This window comes from Nicotiana tomentosiformis, chromosome 1 (genome assembly GCF_000390325.3).
Source record: "Nicotiana tomentosiformis chromosome 1, ASM39032v3, whole genome shotgun sequence".
NCBI lineage: Eukaryota > Viridiplantae > Streptophyta > Magnoliopsida > Solanales > Solanaceae > Nicotiana > Nicotiana tomentosiformis.
The window spans coordinates 102,854,867-102,881,192 of record NC_090812.1 but is presented as its reverse complement, the minus strand read 5'-3'; the positions used below and the strand labels follow the sequence as shown (position 1 = coordinate 102,881,192).

Below are 26,326 nucleotides of genomic sequence, written 5' to 3'. Positions count from 1 at the left end.
CACTTGTTTTTATGCTCCCTACTATATACATGCAGATAATGAGCAATTAGACTAATGGAGATGGAATGGCCATGAACCCATTCTGAATTTGCTACTTTGCTTTCTGAATCCTTCTCTCTGTAATGGCGGTAAAAAGCACGAGCAGCCAAGCATTCCACGGTGGAGAAGCAGTCGAAGGGACCGGCGAGAGGAAGAAGGCGACAGAGATCAAAAAGCAACAAATGTGAGAAAGAAGATGAAGCGAATGGCTGTAATTCTAAAGACGTGACTTTTCGGTGATTGCAAAATGACTTTTGGGGTTCTTAATGTACGCATAAATGGAAAAAATGTGAAAAATGTTAAGAATACGAGGAAAAAGATAAATGTAATCCTTGAAGAAAGAGATATGCCACATCAGGTTTTCTAGGCCCTCCTTTATATAGATATATAGATTGTCTAAGCCCAGATTTAAATTTTGGGTCCAACAAACATAACATAAGAGTTCTACATATCACAAGAATTTAGTACAGCAACCATGAGAACACCAGATATCTCGAAATAAAATGCCAATTAAGACAAAACAACTCACTTTCAATGAAAAGCGCGTCATTTCAACTGACATCAAAACACCAAATCCTCCTACGGACGATACTGGTAACAAACTAAAATTAAGCCTTGTTGCACCAAAAGTTACTAGAAGAAACAATCTACAAAATATACACAGACGAAAGAAGATAAAAGAAACACTACATCGTCAATTCCTAATGCAGCTTCAGCGGGTCCTCTACAGTTGAGCTGATGAAAATTTGAGAATAGGATAAGAGTTAGATGATTAACCTTGATGCCATTAATAAGACCATAGTAATATTGAAGGAGGTTAAAGACAGAAAAATAAGTATGTATCAATAAAAAAAAAAGAGAAGTCGATCCAGCATTAAATAATCTAACTACATACAGCAGACGAAAAGTGAAACCTATAAACAGGGTAACAATGAGAACAAAACTCAAACATCAAATACATAGATGTTACTTAATGTAAAGCAGAAGCTTCACTGAATTATAGTTAAACTTACTAGAGACTAATTTTTAGAAACAAATATCACTTTCAATCTTCTTTTGCATCTTTCTCAACAAACATATTCTTTGGGTACTTCATTGACACCAAACTTAGAATCATCTGAGTAGGGATGCACACTAGCCAAATAGGTGCACAAGCTAGTAAATTTTGACTTGAGTTTGAGTTAAGCCCAATGATTTAGATGGCGCAGCAAGATTACAACACCATCTAGTTAATCCTTCCATTGGTACTTGTTCCAATCCTAACCAGCTGTATTGACAGTCTCAAGTAACCATGAAAAAAGGAAGCAAATCACATTTGAAGTCATCGATTTTTTACTTGTGTGCCTTCCTTCTCCAAACTTCCCAGTTCTCGCTTATTCTCCTACCCTACTACTACTGCAGCACCACAAATATTCATTTAAACCAACCTTATCACTATCTCATGCATGAATTTTGTCAAAATGACCAATGGCAAATCTAAAACTTCTGAACTCTTTTACTCTGACACTGTTCCACTATTTCCCCGGGTATGAAATTTCAAATGGAAGGACGATCCTAAAATTACTTTGGACAAATATAAATTCTATACGAGTTGTGAGTGACAGCAGAGAAAAAGGACAAAGAGATAAACTTATCAAAACCAAAAAGAATAAAGGGAAAAGGTGTAATGCAATTGAAAATTATTACCATGCAAATGACATAATATACACAGCAAGAAGCTAAGGGAATGCTCTTATCGTGCAATAAATTGTGCAAAAAGGTGGTTACCTAATAAATGCAACCAAAAGAGTTAAAACGACGCAAAATACATACCTCAAAACAGCTACGCCTAGGTATAAACATCCCAATCCAGTCTGTCGGTCAGATTATCTTAATCAATACTCATTCTTTCGCTGCCATGTAGGAAATATCTACAACTTTCAACCAAAAAAGAGCTACTAAAAAAATATAGCACCGAATATGTTTACGTCCGTAATTACGTGGAGGAATATACACTTGGCTGTGTCAGTTGCTCAATTAAAGATCAAAATTAGCATGTTACATCTTCAAAAATCTACACAACGTACCTGCAATAGAAATTGAAATTCAGAGCTCAAGTTAAAACTTCAGGAATCAACAATCTGTTGGAACAACAGACTAGGCAACCCGAAACAGAATAACCATAACACTTAAAGACTAAAAGAGCAAGTACCACAATGACATGCCACGGTCAGAAAAGCACATATTGACAATAGCCTAAATGCTAGCAGTAATCTTGACGACAAGTAAAATACATCTCTCAAAATCAACTTTGGTTTTGTTTGGTCACATCATAAAAGATGATGTTTTTTATCAAACTAACTTTTCAACATTGACATAGTATTTTCTTTCACTATCACTAATATAGTAGATAAGAAATGAATATCATAAACACCATGATATTAAGCTCATTATTAAAAAGAAGAAATTATTTGATAGTGTCTATCAAATTGCTTCATTCTTAAATGTTTGGGAGTAGCTTCAAGCCGATTAATACAAAGCAACTACTACTTTTTTTGAAGAAAGTACTAAGCAACTACTTCAATGCTAGGAAACGGGGGGGGGGGGGGGGGGCACTAAAGAAGAGAGATCTGGACATTGTGATCCAAGCCTTCATGTGGACCACTTGGAGGGAGAGAAACTAAAGAGCCTTTCATGTCGTAAAGAGATCCTTCTAACATATTCCAGTAAATATGCCATTTGAAGTATACAGATATTCCGACAACAACAGCAACAACATACCAAGTGAAATCCCACAAGTGGGTCTAGGGAGGGTAGTATGTACACAGACCGTACCCCTACCTTGTGAAGGTAGAGGGATTGTTTTCGACAAACCCTCAGCTCAAGGAAAGCATAAACCCATGATCCAATTATCTACCTTCCCGACATGCTCATAAACCCAGGGTTCATGAGCATGTCGGGAAGGTAGATAATTGGATCACTGCAGAAAGGAACTCATCTTTGCAGAGCTCTATGTGGTATAAACTTTGTATACGGGTCACTAACTTGTTAAATAGCTTAAAAATCAGGAAGCACAGATTCACCGGTTAAAAAATGGCCACGAAGATCCCCTAAAACAGGAAAAGGAGACAAATAGAAAAAACTAAATCAACCATACATCATTGGCTTCTTAACAAATCCAAGTGTCACTTTTTAGGGAAGGGAACAATGCGAAGCCAATAGAAAATGAACTTACATATGGAGCACCCTTCTATTAGCACCACAGGGACATCGCAAGAACTCATACTACCTCAGGGCTCAAAATCAGACAACCCGCTAGTATCAACAAGACTCCAGTTCCTCGGTGGATTTTGGGGGCAACCGAGCTACATCTTGGAGAGATTTTGAATCAAGGGACAATATATGAGCACCCACAGAAACTTCTTTATGGTCATTGAGGTTACTTCTCATGATTTCATTGGAAGTTTCTTGACTTGCCAAAGGAGAGTTCAAGGAGGACAAATCTGAGGTAGATGTTTTATCACAAATATAGCCATTAGGAACGGGTAGATCTAAACAACCCATAACATTTTCTATCTGATGAGAGTCCTTGGAAGTAGCTTTTAACGAACCAGTGGAATCACATATCAAATCAGACGTATCATTCAAGAAGCCATCAGCTACATCAAGACTTGGTTCTACACGTAAAATAGCACCTTTATCATCCTGGTTGAGTTTGACTTCAGAGAAAGCATCAGCATTGGACCCTGAAACACAATTTTTACTTTACTAATTCCAGCTCTCGAGCAAATATTGAAAAGATAGAGAGCATCATGAGAAGCAAAGAACTTGAAAAGATAGATAGCATAGATAAGAAAGTGTTTGTGTGTGTGTGTGTATATATATATATCATATACCTGTTGAAGTAACTTGGCCTTCACTAAACTGATCCTTCAATAGAGGCTTCTGTAACATATCCGTACCAGGGAACACCATCATACTCATATACTTCATCTCCTGTCTCTCTGATTTTTCAAGGGGTGTAAAACCAAAAACCTTTGTCCATGTCTCAATAAGTTCTGGTATAGCAGGTATAACCAGCTTCTCAACATCAAGAGAACAAAGAGCCTGACAAGAGTTAAAAACAAGAAAGACTTCAGAGAGGTGCTGAAGAGCAATTACAACACTTACGACTCCAGAGGACTACAAAACACATGTAGATTAATCAACTCCACATTTCCATACAAACAACATAGGATTCCATGCATGTAAGTTGATAACATTTGTAACATCTTGTGGTGTCACAAATGTAGCTGCTTCACCATTGTTCCTCTACCTAATGACACCAAATCTGTATTCTGTACTCCCGATTATATTTTTGGCCTTGTTGACTAAAAGGGAAACTTGAAATCTAGTTAGAAAGAGAAGATCAAGGGAGGAAGGAGACAGATAATGTTGGTATCATGTGCATGGTACCTTCACTAAGTTCTGGAGGATCTTACAGAATGACTCAACTTTCTAGGAATGGGTTCAAATGTAGAACTCAGACTCATACACTGGTTAAACAAGCACTGCCAATGTTCAGAAGTTCAAATTTGTAAAATCAATCAGCTTGATAGAAAAAGGTTTTGCTGCAAAGACTCATCGAAAGCTCTTAAACAGTAAAATTAATATACTCCCTCCATCACAGAAAATAAAGGTGTGTTCAAAATGCAAGGGTCAACATATCAAATTTTCAGAGTAAAGTTGATTTCTTGGGGTGGTATTAGGTTCAAACACGATTAAGGAGGTGAAGGGGTAACCCACAATGCTTAGGTGTGTAAGAGAGTTTAGGGACAAGGTTAGTGGTCAAATATGGTTTTTTCCTTAAGATTAATATATCTATGAATCTTGAAATCACAAACAACAAAATTCAAACATAAAATGAAATAAACCCAAATCTCACATTTTCTAAGAGACTCAGGGACAAAACATCTTAGCTTCCAAAGGTATGAGCCAATACTCGTAAACGTTATACAAGAACAAGGCCCTTCTTAAAAAAAATTTACCTTTCATCTATAGATATATTTACCACCAGTAACTCAATTATGTCAGTCTATTGAAAGAATGGTAGAAGATTATACTTGTAGAGATATAAAACCATCAAAAAATCCTTCGAGTACAGAGCACTAGAATGCAACTTGTCCTTCCTTTTTCTTTTTCTTTATTATGATAAGGAGAACTAGAATGCAACTTTAAAAACAAGAGCATCAAACTAGCTAATACATAATCATACCGTTTCAATTGCAGTGAGAAGCCGACGGCACATTCCTTGACGACGATACATATATCTTGTTCCAATAAATGGCATCTCAACAACCTGGTTCCCATGAATCCTATTTATAGAGTAGAATAATTTTGAGTTGGTATTATCACAATCCTTGAATACAAAAGAGAAGCAAACTCAAATAATACTAGATACCACATCTGCAAATTTTTCTAGCATCAATTAAGCACATGAAGAGATGGCCACATCATCAAATGCCAAATTGGAACATGTCAAAAGCATTAGGGCCGATAATCAAAAGTTAATCACCCTTATGGATGCAGCAGAGATATACAGAATCATGATCAGCACGAGTGACAAACAATCCAACAAAGACTAAGAAACTCAACTAATATTCACCTTATGGATGCAGCAGAGATAAGTTCATCACCCTTCTCCAGAATAACAGTATAGAACCCATGGTAGTTCATTCGCCTAAAGTTTGACCTGGTATCACAAGAGAAATCAAAGATAAGTTTCTTAATCAACTTATCTGAAAAAGATAAGTTTCTTAATCAATTTATCTGAAAAAGATAAGTTTCTTAATCACCAGTGTACACCAAAACTGGAATCATTTAGTGTACAGTAAGAAACTGTAACATTAAAACAAAGACAACTTTTCAGAAGAACTACAGTACAAAAAGATGATATCAAAATTTGGAATTCATTGAAAAGGAAAAAGTAGCATTTTGAGTGAATGAAACTAAAAATAATCTCTGGTATTGATGTGTTTGGATGATTTGAGAAAACAAGAAAAATATAGAAGCTTTTAGCTTAAGCATGACGACTACTAGTTGTTTCAAAGCCATCTGGACAAGAGGACTCAGTCATCTTTTTTTTTCTTTTGATTAGGTAAAAGTTTAAGAGGCTTCTGTAATCCAATAATCAGCAAACACTTCATATCTGGAACTAAATGAAAATAACAAACTCTATACGGAATTCTTTAAATGACATTACTCCAACATACAAAGCATGCATAGACAGCAATTATGCCTTCGCTTATAAAAAATCATCAGAACATTATGTTATCACAGCTTCAAAGATTCTCACCCACAGCTATAAACAACGCTCTGAATTATATTGATTTTACTTCGCTGGTCAACAATGGGCACAAAACACTCATCCATAATGGAGAAAGCAACAGCTAATTTGCAATTGCACTCAATTTCAACTGGATCATCACTCAAATTTATATCCCTGCCAAAATCACGATTTCGAAGAAGTGTCCAACAAAATCCTTCATCCATGTCATGCCTTACACCAAGAAGCATCTGCAGGCCCTCAAAAATCTGTTGAAGAACGTGTGAGATTATTTCACTGCATAGAAACTCATGTGTATGTGTATGAATAAATTGTACAGATATAGTTTAATATTAGGTCGGAGGAAGAAAGTTCTAGATAACATTCCAGCTTATGGCATGGTCTTGGATCAAGTGAGACCTCACCACTAGCTGTGAGATAAACATTATCTTAGTTGTAATGTACTCCACATAATAATTATACACCAGAGAATGGAGATGATTTGGCAACTTCTCTCTTCTGTTTTCACCAGATTACATTATAGCATGTGACAGATAAATGGAACTGAAAAACTTCTTCACGGCTAATTAATAATAATGTGATCTTGAAGTTGCAGAAACTGCAATGTATTTAAGTGGACAAGTGCAATACCTTCTGGCATCCCTTTCCGCAAAATGTTAGATCTTTAGAATCAATATCCAGAGCATCATCACCAGGGACACAAGGCAAATGGACTGCAAAAGTCAAAGCCAATATGTTCGTATATTTCATCCAATACATTCTACAAATTTAGGGCAAAATATAACTAGAAAAAAGGGATTTGGAAATATACATTTTCCCTCACACAAATGGCATGTCAACAACTCAGAGACCAGCATGTCGTCCTGAACATCATTCTCTGAGGATTTTCTGACAAATGTCCCACAGAATTTGCATGAACAATAAACACATCGCCAATCTCCAGAAGGCAACTTCTGCAACACATTCAAAGATAGTAAGATATACTTCTGCTCAACAATTTTAGGAGTTAGTCGGGAGAGTTTATGAAAGCACCAGAGTTGCAACGTGTCTAGACTGACTACTGCTTTACCCAGTTGTCAAATAGGTGGTCCAGAAACTTCTGTAACCTCATTCTGACAAACATCATCCACTACTTAATTATACCGCCTAATTGAGGCAATACTATTTTTTTTATAGACCCAGATTGTGGCTGCAGAACAAAAAGTAAAGCCATATATCGGCTATCAAAGTTACAACTATCTTCTAGAACAAACAAAAGAATATGCAATATATTCCCATGGGGAGACCTCAACCTCTCTACCTATCCAAGAGCCAAACAGTGGTCATGACTCATTTCCCACCTTGCTCCATTGGTGAATCAAACCTCCAACCTCATGGAGGAAGGTGTAGGGTCCTTGTCACCAAGCTATCTCTCTGTGACTTCTAACTGCTTACACTTTGACAGAAGTGTACAACAAGTAGCAAAAAGACAGATTTGCAATAACTTCTTGATGCCACAGGCTTTTGGCAGCTGGGATAATAAAGTCAAACTCTGAACCAACTTACTGGCTGCCAGATTTGTAGCTACTGTATCTGCCAGAATGGTGAATATTCTACCATAGGAAAGGTAACTTTTTTTATCTTTTGGTGTGGTGTGAAATGATTCCATTAAATGCCCATTACCAAATGGTTTTGACGAATAAACATACTTTTTGCTTCGGTATGTGTAAGGAATACATGATAAAGAATAATTTTGAAACGAAAAAGATATCATGGACATATGATGTATTATATTCTAAAGAACTCGACAAGAGCACCTTTTACCTCCAACCTTGAGGTTGTGGGATCGAGTCACCGGGGGAGCAAGATGGAGGAGTTACTAGGGAGGGGTAAAAAAATGAAAAATAAAATACAAATTCCAAAGCACTCCAAAATAAAGAAATTTACAGGTTCACATAAAGTTTATTAGTCTCAGAAATAATGAAATTTAGACAAAAATTTCAAACAATCTGTTTATGGTACTAGTAAACTCCAACTGCTTTATTTTCAATTGAAATTTGTCTGATTTTCCTGAATTTTTCAGCATTATCAATAGTGCATTTGAGGTGCATTTAAACCTTGAAGTGAGGCACAATGTTGATTGGTGCTTCCTCTCTTCAACAGAAACCAGCCAACCAGATGATTTTCTAAGTTAGGTTAATTAATTAAGCCCGTGGATAACCTATCCGACAAAGTAAAGCTTGCAAATTTTGTCTTGAGATAGGGTGACACTAAATGATAAATATAGCCAGCAGAACTATATATTGATTGTTACGGAAATTCAATGGATGAATACGTTAGTCAAAATTACAAATTTTAGTTCAAGAAAAGTAGTAAATTAATTTGTATCAAAATGGAAGTGACAATTGAATTTTATTTTTTTAAAAGCATATTATCTTACAATACCTTGGTGAATAACAATGAAGTATAAAGGGCAACCCGTGCACAAAGCATCATGCGCTCATGCAGGGTCTGAGGAAGGGCCACACCCAAGGAGTGTATGTAGACAGTTTACCCTAATGCAAGCATTAGTGGCTGCTTCCACAGCTTGAACCTGTGACCTATAGGCCACACGAAGAAAACTTTACCGTTGCTCCAAGGCTCCTCTTCGAATAACAATGAAGCATATTATCTTAAAATTCATTGGTCAATAACAATGTGAATACACCATATCAGCAACACCATTGGCAATAACTCATGCACCTCAATAAGACTCAATAAGACTGAACAAAATGCACCTCAAAAGTCATTGTTTTTCCTCATACGAGTTTTGCCAACTGTCCCACTAGGTGAGTCATACAGTTGCTGGTTGATTTTTGCAAAAACTCGCAAGACCCAACTCCAAATGAATAGATTAAACAGAATTCTTAGCCATGTATTCTGTATACAACAATACTTCAGGAGGGCACAATATAATCTCCATCATACAAAGAAGGCGCTAGAAGGTTTTCTATTTCCTTTTAAACCTAATCGAGCCTTGAAGTGGAATGGCACAACCTAGACAAAATCTCAACTAGAAAACCAATTAGTAGAGTGATCCTAAATATACGACTCAAAACTTAAAAGTCTCTAAAAGTATTTAAGAAGAAAAAAAAGCACTATACTTGACTCTTTTCAGACTAACAGACGTGACAAGAGAATTTATCAGATTCTTTCAACATAGATTGAAATAAACTAAGACAATGCAAAAGGGAAAAAAGCACGGGAATAAAAAGGTGGAAGAAGACGGGTCTTACTTGAATATCTAAGCAGCTTTGGTGGAAAGTTGAGGGGCAACTATCACAACATATCAAGTCACCCCCATCACCACAAATGTTGCATGTATCATCGTTTGGGTCATCACCAACAATACTCACAGAATGAAAACCAATACGGTCAATTTCATTCTGTTTATTCCATGAGTCCACCAGACATTGCAAAAGAGACTGTCCTGACTGCAGAAACACATTCTGAAATGGCAGACCCAGCTCGCTTCCAGCATGGGATTCAAAATCAGCAAGCTTAAGTGTCTCACCACAACAGCCACAACAAATTCCATCTCCTGTGATCTTTCCTTCTTGCTTCACTTTTTCCCTTCCACCATAAATGTAGTGCACCTGCGCATTAGATTGAATAACCCCTAAATCAATCATCCACGCTAAAAGAGTTCGCTTCCCATCATACAGTATAAACTCATCACCATCTGAATCGACCCCTCCTCCCTTGGAGCTCCGTGCCAATAGAGCACAGGGCTTTCTGCGTTTTCCATCTTCTGTATTTGCTCCCAACTTTTTCCTCCTTACTGCCACACTTAAGCTGTTTCCTGTTTTAGTTCTAACACTTAAGTTGCCTTTGGCAGATTGCTTCTTTTTGGTCATTTTCTTGCTTGCTTTACATCCAACATCCGTTTGCTTCTTCTTTCCCTTGTTCTCTTTTTCTTTCCTACCTCTGAATAGTGTGCTGAATACATCCTCCGGTATAGGAGTAAATGCAGACCTGGTCTTATCATCAGCAGCTCCAGCTTCAACTCTCTCTTTGAGCCTCTTGTATGCCAAAGTGACTGACCAATGTTGCCTTCCTTCCGGATCATACCAGATTGCGTCCTTATAATCTTTCGTTAACCTGGGCCTGTACTCAACAGTCCAACCTGACTTCATAAGCATATCGATTATCTGCTCTCTAACTGCCTGCTTTTGTTCCCTAACACCAAATTCCTTCACCTCAGCCTTGCTTCCTTTCGATTTACTCTGCTTATCATGATATGGATCACTGCCGAGCCTTTTGTTTCCATCATTTCCAGGACCCTCGTTATTAACTTCAGCATTTGCTTGTTCAGTGCCTTCCTCATACCCAAGAGCCTCTTCGACGTCATTTGTCTGATTCACCTTGAGATGCTTTGAGCCCTTAACAAGACCATCGGCCTTTTCATCGTTCATGCTTCTCTTGGGACCCCTCAATTTGTCTTTTTGGCTACTGGTCAGACTGGTCCCTTGCATCTTTGGAGGTCTTCCACGACGGCCCTTCGGCTTTTGCTTTCCCCTCTCTATCAGTCTTGCATTACCATCATTCCTTGCCTTGAGTATTTTCTTGTCAGACGGATCAATGTTGTTCTCTGTTTTTGAACTGGACACACCTGCATCCTTTACTCCAAAAACATGCTTCTTACCATCAATAACTGCGACCGTACCTGACCTCAAGACCCTTTTAAACTGACCCATAGAAAGCACTGTGTTCACCTTCTGTCTTTTGACATGATCATTAGCAGGACGCTCAACATCCTCCGCATCCTTTCTTTTCCTCCCTCTACCTCTCTTGCGTACCTTAATCTTGGATCCATCACTACTGGCATCAACTTGTTCACCGGCAGTGACATCGTTATCGTGACATTCAGAAGCCTCAGCTTCAGTTCTTTTCCTTCCTCTGCCTCTCTTGCCAGGCCTCTTCTCGCTTTTATCATTGCTTTTATCAACTTGCACTTGGCTAATGTCATCAACGCTATTCTCCGAAATCTTTGTTATTTTTCCACTTTCAACACCCACAAAATCATGAACTCCCTGCTCAATTTGCCTTCCAGGTGAAGAAACACCTGACTCTCCCTTAAGAGATACCAAGCCATTACAAATCAGTCCTCTTTCAAGGAAATCACCATCATGAGAAACATCATCCCTTCTTGAATCCTTAACCTCCTTCTTTTTCCTCCCCCTCCGCCCTCTGCCCTTACTGGCATCAACCTCGCCATGCGGCTCACCATTACCATCACAAACTACATTAATTTTAATTACTTCGCCATTTTCAACAGCAGTTCCCTCCTCACATTTTCTTTCTTCCGAAGGCCTCAACGCGCCCGACATCAAAGATGAACCCTTATTTTCAAGCTCTACCTGACAGGAAGTTTTATCCTCCGTTGAATCCTTCACCTTCTTTTTTCTCCCTCGCCGCCTCCCAACAACAATGTCCACTCGATTCTTCTCCGGAAGCTTCACTTGCATAAGCGGGTCTTCCTCCCCGACTTCACCAACAATTCCCTCAGCCTTCTCAGAGTCAACATCAGCAATGACACATTTAGGGACATCACACTCATCATCATTTTCACAAACTTCTGTGATAGACTCATTTAAATCAAGATCTTGCTTAGAAACTGAGTCAGTCAAAGTCAAAGCAGGCTCCGTTTGCTCAAACGGATCCCTATTCAAATCCAACTCATGTTTCATTGTACTACACATGGAACTTCCTTTCAACCCCTCTTCCATCTTGAATTTTTTTTTTTTTTTGTGGTTGCTAAAATTAGGTTTTACTTACAAAACCCATGAAATCAATAACTAAAACAAACCCTACAATTAAAACCAGAAATTAGAAAAAAGTAATACTAACAAATACCAAATGATTTAAAAATGCAAAAGAAATTAAGTCTTACCAAGAAAGTTTAGTTTTATGAAATCTGTGGACCAGTAACATCATACAGGACAAGTATTACTGTATTTCCATTTTGAGAGTTAAAATCAGCTGAGAATATAGTGTGATTAGGGCGATTTGGGTTTTTACTGAGAGGAGTCGGGTTGGGGGTTTAGGAGTTGGAGGGTTGTATTTACTTTTTCGGACCTTTTTGTTTTTCGTTTCCGAGGTAAGGACGAGGAGGAGGACCAATTGTAATTTTGGAGGGAGATTCATTTATTTTGGATTTATTTTCCATTTTCCCTCCATTGCGTGTTTCCCAAAAATTGAAGATCCTTTTGTGATGCCAATGAAGCTTAGGCTTAACGAATGGTAGTTTAAGGGGTCGTTTGGTAGAGTGTATAAGAAAAGATGTATAAGTAATACTAAGATTAGTAAAGTTGAGATTATTTATTTGGTTTGGTGTATTAAGGTTTTGAAATGACAATTCTATTTTTATATATACTAAGGATTTATGTAAGAAAAAAAATTATTTTACTTAAAATACATTTCAAACAAGTTTTATATACGGTTTATTTTATTCCCAAAAGAATAGATGTCCAAATTCTTATTAAAATTCTAATTAGAACACAAGCGATATTCTTAGTAATTGTGTACTGTACTAGTAGTATTATGTTTAATTTAGATTTTCTATATGGTGTATTCTTTATTAGTCGTAATAAATTGTCTCTTATATGCACGCTTTACTAATAAGAGGGAAATTTTTTGAATGATTTCAACAGTTGTCTTTTAATTTATAAAGAGGCAAAAGGAATGTGGGGCAAAATGTTGACTTCTTAGTGTTATCACAAAATATAGAATATAGTTTGAGGTTTAAATATAAAAAATACTCTTATAAGTCGATTATGTGCTACTTTTTACGAATTTAAAAATTAAAATTTTGTGGGATAAATGTTGCTATCTCGAGAGATACAACAAATGTAAATGCTTAATTTAAATTGAAGGAACGAATCCGAATCCAGTGGAGGGGTCAAACCGTAGTTGCTAGCTCCTGAGCTAATTATTGACTTTGTGACAAAATAATCTTTGCCGTCCCAATAGTTCCAATTCTCAAAGTTTTCTGATAGTGAAAGTTATCCTATATTCATACGTTAGTTTTCTTACATCTTCTTTGCCACAAAAAAATAAACTAGTACATGTTTCTCCTGACTTTTTACTACTAGTATACTATATTTTGATACATTTCCTCAAAATCAGCTCTCGCACATTCAGATGTTTTCCTTCTGAGCATTTGTTTTCAACAAATGACTACAACACATCAGGAAAATATGTGTTTTTTCCATGTCTATTTTGACTCTTCCTAGTAAAATAGGAGGAAGTGCTTCGTGTTAATTTGCTAGATGACAACCCACGAAGATATGAAGTTTCTTTTGAACAATCACCAGCTGCAAAGCACCTCTACATATATTGCTGAACATTTTTGCATACGACACCCTCAGGTGCAGTGGCCAAGCCTCCAAAGGTGTTCAAATTTTAAAAAAGTGAAAAAAAATTTACGACAAAGTGTGTTCAATATGTGTTATATACCTCTAAAATGTAATATTTTACCTACGTACACAATGCTATTTTTCGACGAAGGATGGTCAGATAACCACGTGGTTTCGCCACTGCTCAGGTGCCTAGTTAATGCTACTATTGATGTGTTTTAAGGAATCTTGGTTGGAAACTAGATTCATACAGCGGACTAAAATAGCGTTAAATGTGAAGTTCGGAATACCTATATATCTAATCAAATAATCAACTCATTTCTTTTTCCCCGCATCCATTTTTCAGAACGATAACCATAAAGATGCAAACAGAAATAAATAGAAAATTCCACTTCATAATTTCCAAGCCCTTTGGCCATAGCCTACAACTAGCTTACATAAACATGATTATTAAGATGATTGACATTTTTGTTCAAGGACTCAGACATATATTATAGAGGCAGTTTGGACATTGGACCCTTACTCAACTTCAGAAAATTATTTATGTATTCATTCACTAATATCTACTGTTGAAACAAAGACAAACTTTCACTAATATCTACGGTTGAAACAAAGACAACTTTTAAGGTTCTATGCACGTAAACCTGAGTACTATAGATGAATTACTGAAGCCAAATTTCACATTGTACAATTAGAGTAAAACTTAGTATGTATAATGCGAGAACTCGCTCATTTTGATCCTATTATTGTTGGGCAAGCAAAAGTCGAAACACCATCTTATCCCCACGAAAAACTGAACTTATAACATAGTTATGAGGACATTGGCAATCCCATTGAAAACTTAGGCTTAAACCTCCAAGTTAATGTCATCTGGAAGATATTTAAGTATATTCATGTACTCTGTACGAATATTTTAGGACAATAGTAGTATTTTGGTAACGATGGAAGAGAAGAATATTTTAAACATCCACTCAATTTTGATGATCTAGTACTTGAACATGCAAAATATATTGGAGTAACCCAAGCAAAATTGAAAAGAGCCTACAAAAAGGTCCCCACATAAACACAAATGATAAGGCATGTCTAGGCAAAACATTTTCCCCGCTTTGTCTACAATTAGTAATAGATCACTTCTTCTTAGCGTCTCCAGCCTTGGTCTGCAAGTTTCATGGAACAATACAGTTAGCATGAGAAGAATGAAAATATGAACCAAAAACCAAAACAACAGAGCAATTATCTCCTGGTCATAGCAGCAGACCATAAGAGAGAACAATCTTTACCTTCTTGACACCACGAACTTTCTTGGCTCTGTTCTTGCGCTCCTTCATTTGCTTCCTGGACTTCTCCACCTTAGTGTCTAATCCATTCTGCGAAAGGTGTTCAATGGTGAAAATGATTAGCAGTGGTAATAGACTGATCCAATCATGAAGAAGCTTCAAAATATAGTACTCAATATTTCAAAATGATCCTGGATTGTGATAGTACTTCGTCACATGGAAGGGCATATTTATCACTTGGGGAGAACTTAAGATAAGTAATGTTAACTTAACAAACCCTTCATTAACTTGTTGGCTACTTTGCCTGAGGAATAGTTTCTCAAAAGAATATAAAAAGTGAAAGAATTTCTCCTGTCTACATGAAAGGTTCAAATACAACTAACAACTTCATGAAAAATGCTGAAAGCAGCTCAACACGATACAGTTTTTGTGGGGATAAATTTAACTCGACAAGATACACTTCCAATAAAGCAACACTTTCAAATGCAAATTGGAACCAAAAACTACTGAATAAAGAAGATAGGGTTAGAGTTACAGTTAAAGGAAAGAGATCAAAATAATTAAAAGCACGTGATTATAGCCAGAATAGCTTTATACTACATTGTTCAAACAAATTCAATCCTACAGGCTGCAATAGGTTTTGGATAGCAGATGTGATTCTATGAAATCATCCAACAGAATTATTAGGATAGGGTAAGGCAAACACTAGAACAAAATTATCTGACAAAAATACTAAGACTCTTGAATGCGCATACAATATGGAATGAACCTTGACTACCACATTCTCCCAACTTCACTAGTTGCAGCACTTAAGGATCTGCGTGAACAAGCAACCCAATGCAATCTACTAAACTAGATTATAATTGGACAAACCTAAAACCTTATGGAAAACAAAATTAAAATCTATGAAACACAAACCACGTTTCCCTTTTGAGTTTTTTAAAATCTTAAAGTTTACGTTCATGAGTTTGAAATAATAGAGTATGTGCTTACATTCACTCAAAAGACAACCCTGCTCATATGTTACACTGAAAAAAGAAAAACAATGCACGGGTTTTGGAAGCACATAAATTAGCACACATGTACAAATAAAATGATGCTTACCCTGATCAGCCTGTACTTGGGCTCATACTTCTTTGCATTTTCAACAGAGTCATAGATCAAACCAAATCCAGTAGATTTGCCTCCTCCAAAGTGGGTCCTGAACTTGAACACAAAGATGGCATTTGGGTCTTTCACTTCATACATCCTTGCCAATTTCTCTTTCAACTCAGCCTACAATATCAGTTAAAACAGGTGAACAATGATAAGGATTAATCTAAAATATTAACAGGTTAAAATTTGAGTATATTCATATATGAGTCAAAATAATAAAAAAAATGACTTAACCGTGAAGCTATTAGCTATTAGTTATCAAGTACTGGGTATTACAAAATAACCAAAAGCAAAGCAATAGTGCCGAGATGCGAGGGTAAAACTTTTCTTTAACATTTCTTAAGAAACACCATCTATGGTTCAGCACAAAATCATAAAAAGGCTCGTTAGGTCTTTCACTTGGCAAGAAGTTGACATATGTAATCAACTCTGTCTCAATCCCAAACCAGTGGCTCAGTTGAATCCCTTCTGTTGGAGAATAGGGCAAAATCAATTTTTTCATATTTACAAATACTTCTTAATCCCCTTGACTAAAAGGGAAGTTTCCAGTATAGTGGCAAAGGCAGTGAGGTCGCAAGATTGGTTTTTATTAATGTCCCTATATTCATTTTGCTTTATTCCAGCACAAGAATGAACAGTTAACCAAAGGCCATCATGTTAGCTAAAGAGTTATTGGATCTCTCCCTCCTATAACTACAGCTAAAACGTGAAAATCTCCAAAGCGCGTACAATAAATAAGCACATAAGGAAATCTATTAGTGAAAAAAGAAAAAAACGAGAATAGTTCTAACCTTGGAAACATTGGCTCTTCCAGGATGCAAGACATCAATAATCTGTAAAAATCGTGATACCCATTTGAGTTTTTAAGTAGATCAAAGGAGCTTTACAAAGACATACTTTGTTTCAATGCGAAAAGGGCCGACATTCTTAAGGACTTACGAATTGTTTCCTTGCAAGAAGCCTATTGGTCATGAACTTCCTAGTTCTAATAGTCACTGCCTTGTCCGCCATTTTTTCCCTGTAAGCAATGAATGAATCTTTTAATATAGTCTACTAAACTGAAGTACAGCAAAATAAATAGTATTGAGAACAATACTTTTGTTTCTCGGGTTGCTGCACCGGCGACTCTCTCTCTCTCTCTCAAGCTCTGTGCTGCGCCTCCGTTCTCAGTTCGTGTTAATATTGCCCGCTAGGTTTTAGGGTTGGTAAAAAAAGGCTTCGCTAATTCTTGAGTTCCTTTTGGGCCGTGGGCTTAGACGCCGGGCTGGACCTCTTTTCCAGACAATCCAATCCGTGTGTTCACTACTTTTGCAGTTTTTTTACTTCCTATACAATATTTAAAACTTATTTACCAAAATTATCCAATTTTATATATTACCCCTCTTAAAAAAGTTTTCATACAATTTATATACAATCCATTATTAGTACCTTAAATTGAGGGATTAAGTTACATATTTTTCCTTTTTTTCTCTCCTCTCCTCTTTCCCTATCCTCTAACTAGGGGTGTACAAACCGAACCGAAAAATCGCATCAAATCGAAAAATCAAACCAAACCGATTAAAAATCCGACTTGGTTTGGTTTGATTTGGTTTGGTATTGAGTAAAAAAACCTGAACCAACCCGATATATAAATATATATAATTTTTATATAGAATTTTCTTTAAAAAATGTCTAGAAATATTTGAGATTCTCTTGAGGAATATAAATTTTAATAGAATATGAAATGCTCCATATTTATTAATCTTAAATAATGGGTTGTATGATCACTTTCTTATCAAGTGTTACTGAAATGCGTCTATCTTTTTGTTCTTCCATATTCATATCATATGTTAAGATCTATTAAATTCTTATATCTTTTTCGAATGTGAAGTGGTTATTAATATTTAAGTATCATATTGATTTTTATATTTAATTACTAAATTCGGTTAACCTGAAAGTGTATATCAATGAAAAATTATTATCAGACGACTAAAAAAATAACTATTATGTGTTACTAATAGAATTCACCCATAAGAATATTTTAATCGATAAAATATTTGTCAATTTATTATATTTTTACTAAATATATATTTACTTATCGAATATTTAACAAAGTAAGATTGAAATAATATGTAAGTAATAAAAAACCTGAAACTCCGAAAAAACCGACAAAATCGAACCAATCCAAACCGATATAGTTGGATTGGTTTGCTTTTGATAAAAATCGAACTAACCTGGTTCATGTACACCCCTAGCTCTAACCAACCAGTGATGATTGTAACTTTGGTACTAATTTTCATACCAAAATTCAACCAAATTGTTCTGATCAAATCCCACATTCTGATATTCAAACAATAATTAATCTAAATACCCAATAATTAAAAAGGCATATTCACAGCTACGTGATGCACATATTTATGGTGTATTACACAAATCTAGGATTAGATTGCACAATTAAAATATAAACTAATATAAGAGAGAGGTGATGATAAAAATTTTCTTACCATATTACCAGAGAATGATGATGCGCAGTTAATATATATATATATATATAGGATATAAAACCTATATAATAATTTGGGTGCAATATATATGTAATTTTTTGTATTTATATATTGTATTTCTATAAGAATCGCTACTTTTTGATGGAGGAGCGAGAAAGAGGAGAGAGAAAAGGTTTGCGTAATGTGGTATGTCCATCTTTATGATACATCTACAACAATATATTATAAACTATAAAAAAAAATTCATACAAGTAATTATACATTATACAATTTATTTACAACTTATCTATAATTTTCTACATCATTCTTACCCAGGTAAATACAACTACAACATCATATAACTTAAATACAATTTTCATATAAATTTTATACAATATATCTTTTGTCTGTATTTTGTATATGATTTGTATATATTTTGAAAGTGGTGCATTCTTCTTCCTCTCTGAACTTCCAATCAAAACTCCCTCTCTTAAAATAATTTGATACATATCAATAACTTTATGTAAAAAGATAGTATTTATAACTTAAATACAAATTTCATACAACGATTCATACATTATATGATTATTTTTCAATTTTCATACAACATTCAAATAAAAATATATATAATTACAACATAATACAACTTAAATATAATTTATATACAACTTTAATACAATTTCGTAAGTATATTGTATGTCATGTGTTCTTCTTCTTCTTCTTCTTCTTCAAGTTTTAATCTGAAATTCATCCAAAATCAAGTTTAATCTGTACCAAAATCCTCAAAATTGAGATATAAACACCAAAGAATATTCTCAATTGTTTGTAACAACATTCAATCCAAACGAACAATAATTTTTGAAAACCCAAATTCGAATTTAAAGTTTTGAAACATTTTAATGGCTGCCAATTGTGGAGACTCAAACACCTTCAAATCTTATTGATTGACAATTTTAATTCGAACACCAATTGTGCAACATGAAAGAAAATTGCTGGAAAAAAAGAGAGGATAAAAAGTAGAGAAAAATGAAGGAAGGCAATTGGAGAAATAATAGAGAAGGATAGAAAGAGACGGAGAGAGAGAGCAGGGTTGAAAAATAAATAAATCCCTTTTCAATTCATAATATAAAACGATACTCATTAATACTAATTTTATATAATTGATAAATTATATATGCTTATGTAATTATAGATTAAAACTTGATTAGGGAGAGCAATAAAGTTTCATATGTATTATAGGGAAATAAAAATCCCTTTGAAGATTTGTCTTGGGCTTTTTGTTTGACGGGAATCTTATGAATTTGCTGAAAACACAAAAATGGGTTATTCTCTCTTTAGGTTTTGAGACTAGCTTTACTTGTTTAAACGTGAGAGAAAGGACTGGAACAGTAAAAAGTAGGATAATGAAGCATAAACTTATATTGGAAAGTTAATTAAGAGATTGTTGTACTTATAAGGTTATATTTTTAAGGTATACCTGTAAAAAAACATTGTATACTATCATGATAGTTTAACATAGTAAGTTAGTTATCATTTTTGCTATGTTATAAAGTTAATTCTAATCGGATAAAATTTGATCACGTCCAACAATGTCTCCTAAAAGGTCTAGCGGTCGTTGAAAATATAATCTGGTTTATAAGTCTGGAGTCGAATCCTACACGGAAAACTAAGACTTCGCTATAATTGCTAAATATCACTAAGAAGACAAGTTCAAATAATTTCTAAGTTATAACTATTAAATTTTTTATGTCTAACTAAATAACTAACAGATTAAAGTAGTATATTAACAACTAGAGATACTAAGGGTTGGAGACAAGATTAAGGAGGCCTAGAGTTATGATTTCTCAAATGTCGGAATCCTTCCCGCTACGTTTTCTATAATATCTCCTAAGTATTCTCTACCGATCGTGAGTACTTCGGGTGTCGTAGTTCTCTTCCGAGCAACTACCACAATTTACTAGACGTATTCTTCCGAACTACGCTTGCATGCACTAGTTCACCGCTCACTAAGATCACACTAGGGTTTCGTTATTCCTAATACCACCATTAAATCCTTTGTATTGATTCTTTACATACGTAAGAGTGATGTTGTTCGACAACTACCTAAATGTGTACCATTTTTCAAGCAATACACACTAAATAGGCACAGTCAATTGATGGTTACTTAATCAATAATAATAAACACTTAGTTAAACAAGTAGAGAAATTTAACTACTCAATTATATAAAAACATAACAGAAATTTATCTTACAAAAGATTTTATCAAAGCCATAGATAACAATTTAGCTATTCATAATAGTATGCAAAACAACAATATTAGAATTCATAACCAATAATGAAAAATTGAAAGAAGAAAGTGAAAAACTAGTAGAAGAATTATGCGCATTACTCCTAGCGTGTTCTTGCCTCCTTAGGTCGAATCCCCTATAAAAACGTCCAACTTCCTGTTAAACATGTTTATGGACTATTTACAGGCTAGGGTTGAAGTCTCAAAGTCCAAATTCGAGTTCGAGTATTTTAATTCGCGAACTTTTGACTATCGGACGCCTGACCTCGCGAGGCCAGGCTTATAGCGCGGCCAAGCTGGCTACGCCTGGCGGCCCTGGCCTGTAGCCAGGCTTGGTACTTCGCATTTTTGTGTTCATTTCTTGCATTTTCGTCCTTTTTCGTGCAACTTTCATTCGACTCTTTCTTTCGATATTCATACACATAAAACAACATAATTTAGCTCGAAAATCGCACAATTAACCACTAGACTAACAATATGTAAGGCGAATAATATACTAAAATTATAGCATTTTGGCCAAACATCACTTGATTACACTTAATTACTTCATGTGACTTGATTGCTTTAATATTTTTACACATGAGTGCAAATAACTTAAACTCTTTTTAAATTTAACTTTCACATACTGACAGTGTAAGAGATTTATACAATATTAAGTCATCTAAAAAATAATCTATGTAACTGTTTATAATAAGTGAATTCATAAATTAAAAAATAAGATAAATAATATGTTACTATAATAGCTTAAATCACATCAGTAATGCAAATCCCTTTCTTCGTTTATCCCATACAGCTAAATGAGGAAATTTAGGTCCTAAACTTGGTAACTTGGGCAATAGTTGTATAGAATTACGGGTGGCAATTTGAGTCCAAATCCATCCAACCCGCTCAACCCTTCAAAAACGTCCAGAGATTAATGGGTTGGGCTACAACATTTTAGCTCATGAGTTTATTTGGGTTGAGCCCAAGTTAACCCATTATTTTTTAGAGGAACTTTTAGAAATGACTATTGTTTAGTGACTATTAACTTCCTATAGCTACCATATACATAATTACTTTCCGTAGCTACCTTTTAGTTGTTATGGTAGTGTATTCGATGTATTCGAGCTACTATATTCATGAATACAATAGCAAAAATCGGCTAAAAATATGGCAGTCCAGCTGTCAGACGTTGTATTCGCATGTATTCATACCATGTATTCATGAATACAACGTAATAATAGGTTTCTCGAGTTGTTTAATAATAGAAAGCTAATAATTTAACGGGATACACTCATAATATAACTCATAAAAATCAATTATAACACACAACATTATCAATCTAATTAATAAAAGGATTTATCAGACGCTAAACACCAAAAAACAGAACACTCTTCAGAGTTTCAGTCCCTTTTTTTTTCTGATACAGTTCGAGTTTTTTTCCCTGACATTGTTCGAGGTTCTGGTCGGAATTGATACAAGTATCTACATAAATATTTTAAAATTCGATTTTCTGTATATGAATACATCATGTATTTATGCCGGATACAACCTATAATAGTAACCTACTGCCTACATATTTCATAATAAACATAGTGCTTGTATTCTATTGTATCTAACAGTTGTGTTCAAGTTTATTTTTGTATTCACAATATTTTATTTATTCATAATACATAGTATTACTGCTTTATTTAGTATATTCCATTGGTTGTATTCATTGATTTTCTATTTGTATTGAGAGTATTTTACTGTATTTCACTGTATTGTTGTTTTAAATACGGATGGATACAGTTAGGTTTAAAATACAGATGGATACAGTTAGATTGAATGCATAACTAATTGATGAATAACATCAAAATAATACAACTAACAATGTATTTAAAAATATTGTTGTAAGAACTCAAATACATATAAATACATCTAAATACAACAGTCAAAATCACTGTACAAAATAAAAATAAGTATATGCCTTATCAAATACATATAAATACATCTAAGAACAAGAAGAGAAAATCACTGTAGAAACTAAAAATCAATGTATGCGGACTCGAATACATATAAATACATCTGCAATTAGGGTCATTGCGTATTTTTGTTCTCATTTCGGCTTCAATGGTTGCTGATGAACCTGCAAATACAGGTTCCTCTTGAGTGATTTGCAAATCGAAAGATGGCCCTTCGAAATTGAGTGCTTTAGTGGGTACTATGCAGAAAATCTAACAATGGTGAATATTTTAAAAAAAATTGTAGAAGAGAACAAAAAAGAAGCTTTAACCGGCCAAAAATCCAAAAACTTTAGTGGTGAAAATTTATGTTGATGATTTATGACTTGCACAATTTCATAGTTCTTGATAGAAGCAAGAAATCATGAATCAGAAGGGAAAAAAATTGGTGTCACGCCTCCACATCCTGTGGAATTGGGAAAGCACAATTTTGAAAAAGATGTTAAGAAAACTTGCAGGAAATCATGGAACAACTCACTGTTTTCATGGATGAAGAGTAGTGATAATCATGAAAATCATGGAAAAGCTCACCATCTATCGGAAGAAACATTTTTCTGGTTCATATAGGAAAGAATGAGAGAGAGAGCACGGAGAGAGATCGTGGAGAGAGAAATAAGATATTATGCATGATTTTGGGAGAGAATAAACTGAAAAATGAGAGAGAAAAATATTAGACATCATATTTAATGGCTTAACAATAGGAAATGACCATAAATACATATTTTACTATAAAAATTAAATGGTAGTTATAGAAAATAATATTTTAAAAGGGTTTTTATTTATAATAAATAGGGTGTAAAGCTTTGCTATAGGAGGTAAAATTTTCCTATTTTTTACAACTCATTCTGACCCATGAAGTAGCCCAAATACAACCCATAAAGTTCACTCCAAAACAAAGGGATCTCAACCCAACTTATCTAGAAATTTACTTAGTTGCCACATCATTAGTTTTTGTATATAAGTTTAAAAATAAGAATCAAGGTATTTAAGTTTTAGGGTGTGTTTGGTATGACGGAAAATATTTTTCACTGTTTGGTTGTATAAAATAGTTTGAATTTTTTTTCTGCACCACTCACCCCCTTCCCGCAATTTTTTTTTAAATTTTTTTTTTTTTGTATTTTTAATTTTCTGTTTTTTCATTTTTCTGCACCACCCACCCCAATCCCTCCCCCATAAATTTTTTTTAAACTTTTTTTTGTATTTTCAATTTTCTGTTTTATGTTTTTTCGTTTTTATGCACCACCCACCCACCCCCACCCCCGCAATTGTTTTTTCAATTTTTCGTTTTTTCGTTTTTCTGCACTACCCACCCGCCTCCACCCCACCCGTAAGATATTTTTCAACTTACACATTTTAAATACTAATTTGTTATTCAAGAAAATATATTTTGATTCTCAAAATACTAATAGTATAAAATTTTTTGTTTATGCGAGATGAACATGGTTCTAAAATATGGGTCAAATTGGGTGGGTTGAGCTATGTTCCATTATGTAGCCCATCTTAGCCCAAATACACTTTGGACTGAATTAGACAATGACCCATTTATTGATCTAACCCATCTAGATCAGCCCAAATTTAGTTCAACCCGCCCATTTGTCGCCCCTAATAAAATAAACTTGGGGGGGGGGGGGGGACATAGACCTCGAAAAGAAAAATTAGGTCATTTTTTAAAGTTCAATAGCAATGGAAGTATATTGGTGGAAAGAAGAAGCAACGGAAATACATGACTAAGCTGCAGGGTAATCTCGTCTTTTTGATTGGGCGCGAACTTAACAGATTCTCGATGCCAACTGAACGGAAAATCTCCCATCAATATAACCGCTCCGTCAACCGTCTTTTCCTTCACATATCCCTAGAACACTCTCCGACTCTAAGCATAACACAAAACTTCTTCAAGAACTCATCAATGGCGTCCAACGCTAAGCTCTTCATCTTCCTCATCTCCATTTTCATCTGCATTTCACACACCACCGCCGCAAACCCTTTGTTCCGTTCAACATCAGAATCTCGTCGTCACCTTCTCCTAACTCCATCACCATCTCAATCTCCATCTCCGTTGGCCGTCATCCTCTACAATCTCGGTTTTCAAGATCTGTCCAACGCATCCCTTAACGCCAACATCTCCACCATTAATTTCCCACTTACCATTTTCGCCCCTACTGATTCCTCCCTCCTCACTTGCCCTTCTTGTTCCCTTCCCCTGCTTCTTCAAGAACACTCTGTTCTTGGTCTCTACTCTTTCCACTTCCTCCGTAACCTAGCTTTTGGTACAAAGATTGAAACTTTAGCCCCAACTCGCTGTCTTACTATAACCCCATCTCGTATTAACAACTCCTCGAGGTCTGTTTTTGTAAACGGGGTTGAAATTACCAAGCCGGACATTTACAATAGTGGCTTCATCATTGTTCATGGTATACAGGGGTATATGGCTCATCTTTCTCCAATTTCTTGCAGAATTGAGAGCATGACTACTTTATCATTCCCGTTTATTCCACCGCCCACGGCGGCGTTTGCTGCCACGCGCTTGATGTTAAAAGATGTTATGGCTCATCTGCGTACTGGTGGTTATAGTATAGTGGCACTTGCTATGAGAGTGAAGTACCCTGAGTTAGCTGACTTGAAATCCATGACTATTTTTGCAATTGATGATTTGTCCATTTTTGATGGTGGGAATGGGCATGAGTATGTGGCAAATCTTGGGTTTCATATTGTGCCTAATAGGCTGTTAATGGCCTCTGAGTTGGTTAAATTGCCTCATGATACAGAGCTGCTGACAATGGATAGGGGGGAGAAATTGGTTGTGACTACTGCGGGAGGCAATGTTCCTTTGGTTCCAATGAGGATTAATTACGTTAAAGTCAATAATTTGGATCTTGTTTACAATAATAGGATTGTGATTCATGGACTTTCAACGCCATTCCCACGTATTCGCCGTCATCAAAATGATGGTACACAGGAATTTCAAGACATAATGGGGACTGTGATATAATGGACATAAATGTCAAGGATTAAAGACTACTACTTTCGTGTAAGGCTCTGATTCGTAATACAAAACTGAGAATAATACTTTACTCTTCTTTGTAGTAGCATACTAATTCTTGAGGCATGTAATGTGTAGAAAAGAGAGGAGGAAGCATATTATAGAGTTTTACTGGGTTTTTAGAGAACTACGTATAATGCAAATTTCTTCTTCTTGTCTTATCTGATCTGTTGCCTCTTTTTTAATTTCTTTTCTTGTTGTTGATTGTTAGTTCTTCCTGACTTTTACTTCTTTAATTGCATGAAGATTTTTACTTGTATCTTTTGTGATTAAGCCAAACCGTATGAGATTGAATCTATTGAATTTGGTCTACGATCGTCCATTTGAAAACCACATCTGTTTCAATTGAACTTATAACTTTCGACGTGGAGTAAAAATTTATTAAAATTACAAAATAATAGATA

At 35.2% G+C, this 26,326-nt stretch overlaps 3 protein-coding genes across 5 annotated transcripts; 1 reads left to right on the top strand and 2 right to left on the bottom strand.

The window, feature by feature from the left end:
- Window positions 1-530: 530 nt before the first annotated feature.
- LOC104109289 (uncharacterized) lies at window positions 531-12,612 on the bottom strand. 3 transcript variants are annotated; one of them, XM_009618543.4, is made up of 12 exons: window positions 12,255-12,612; window positions 9,598-12,171; window positions 7,155-7,296; window positions 6,974-7,056; window positions 6,353-6,591; window positions 5,663-5,749; window positions 5,273-5,372; window positions 3,915-4,125; window positions 3,630-3,764; window positions 3,254-3,521; window positions 1,852-2,105; window positions 531-774 (listed from the first exon to the last, which is right to left on the bottom strand). In XM_009618543.4, exons 2-10 carry the CDS (start codon window positions 12,088-12,090, stop codon window positions 3,340-3,342), a joined length of 3,672 nt encoding a protein of 1,223 aa, XP_009616838.1. In that variant the 5' UTR covers window positions 12,091-12,171; window positions 12,255-12,612; the 3' UTR covers window positions 531-774; window positions 1,852-2,105; window positions 3,254-3,339. The 3 variants fall into 3 exon arrangements, with proteins under 3 accessions (XP_009616838.1, XP_009616836.1, XP_070044735.1); XM_009618541.4 differs by having other exon boundaries at window positions 3,254-3,764; XM_070188634.1 differs by having other exon boundaries at window positions 3,254-3,766; window positions 3,929-4,125.
- Window positions 12,613-14,649: 2,037 nt separating this feature from the next.
- Window positions 14,650-17,354, bottom strand: LOC104109290 (small ribosomal subunit protein eS24z). Its single transcript, XM_009618544.4, has 6 exons — window positions 17,248-17,354; window positions 17,091-17,169; window positions 16,943-16,984; window positions 16,101-16,271; window positions 15,000-15,086; window positions 14,650-14,876 (listed from the first exon to the last, which is right to left on the bottom strand). The coding sequence occupies exons 2-6, from the start codon at window positions 17,160-17,162 to the stop codon at window positions 14,847-14,849; spliced, it is 402 nt and encodes a 133-aa protein (XP_009616839.1). The 5' UTR covers window positions 17,163-17,169; window positions 17,248-17,354; the 3' UTR covers window positions 14,650-14,846.
- Window positions 17,355-24,788: 7,434 nt separating this feature from the next.
- LOC104087043 (fasciclin-like arabinogalactan protein 19) lies at window positions 24,789-25,871 on the top strand. Its single transcript, XM_009591433.2, has one exon. The coding sequence runs from the start codon at window positions 24,789-24,791 to the stop codon at window positions 25,869-25,871; it is 1,083 nt and encodes a 360-aa protein (XP_009589728.1).
- Window positions 25,872-26,326: the final 455 nt, after the last annotated feature.

Bases quoted from the DNA above. Each gene is read 5' to 3' on its own strand.
- LOC104109289 (XM_009618541.4), bottom strand. From the start codon at position 12,090: ATGGAAGAGGGGTTGAAAGGAAGTTCCATGTGTAGTACAATGAAACAT. The intron at 7,057-7,154 runs GTATATTTCCAA...TGACTTTTGCAG, and splicing joins CCATTTGTGTGAGGGAAAAT to TCCATTTGCCTTGTGTCCCT. The intron at 5,373-5,662 runs GTGAATATTAGT...CTCTATAAATAG, and splicing joins ATCTCTGCTGCATCCATAAG to GATTCATGGGAACCAGGTTG.
- LOC104109290 (XM_009618544.4), bottom strand. From the start codon at position 17,162: ATGGCGGACAAGGCAGTGACTATTAGAACTAGGAAGTTCATGACCAAT. The intron at 16,272-16,942 runs GTTAGAACTATT...CTGATATTGTAG, and splicing joins GAAGAGCCAATGTTTCCAAG to GCTGAGTTGAAAGAGAAATT. The intron at 15,087-16,100 runs GTAAGCATCATT...CACCTTTCGCAG, and splicing joins CCAAGTACAGGCTGATCAGG to AATGGATTAGACACTAAGGT.
- LOC104087043 (XM_009591433.2), top strand. From the start codon at position 24,789: ATGGCGTCCAACGCTAAGCTCTTCATCTTCCTCATCTCCATTTTCATC.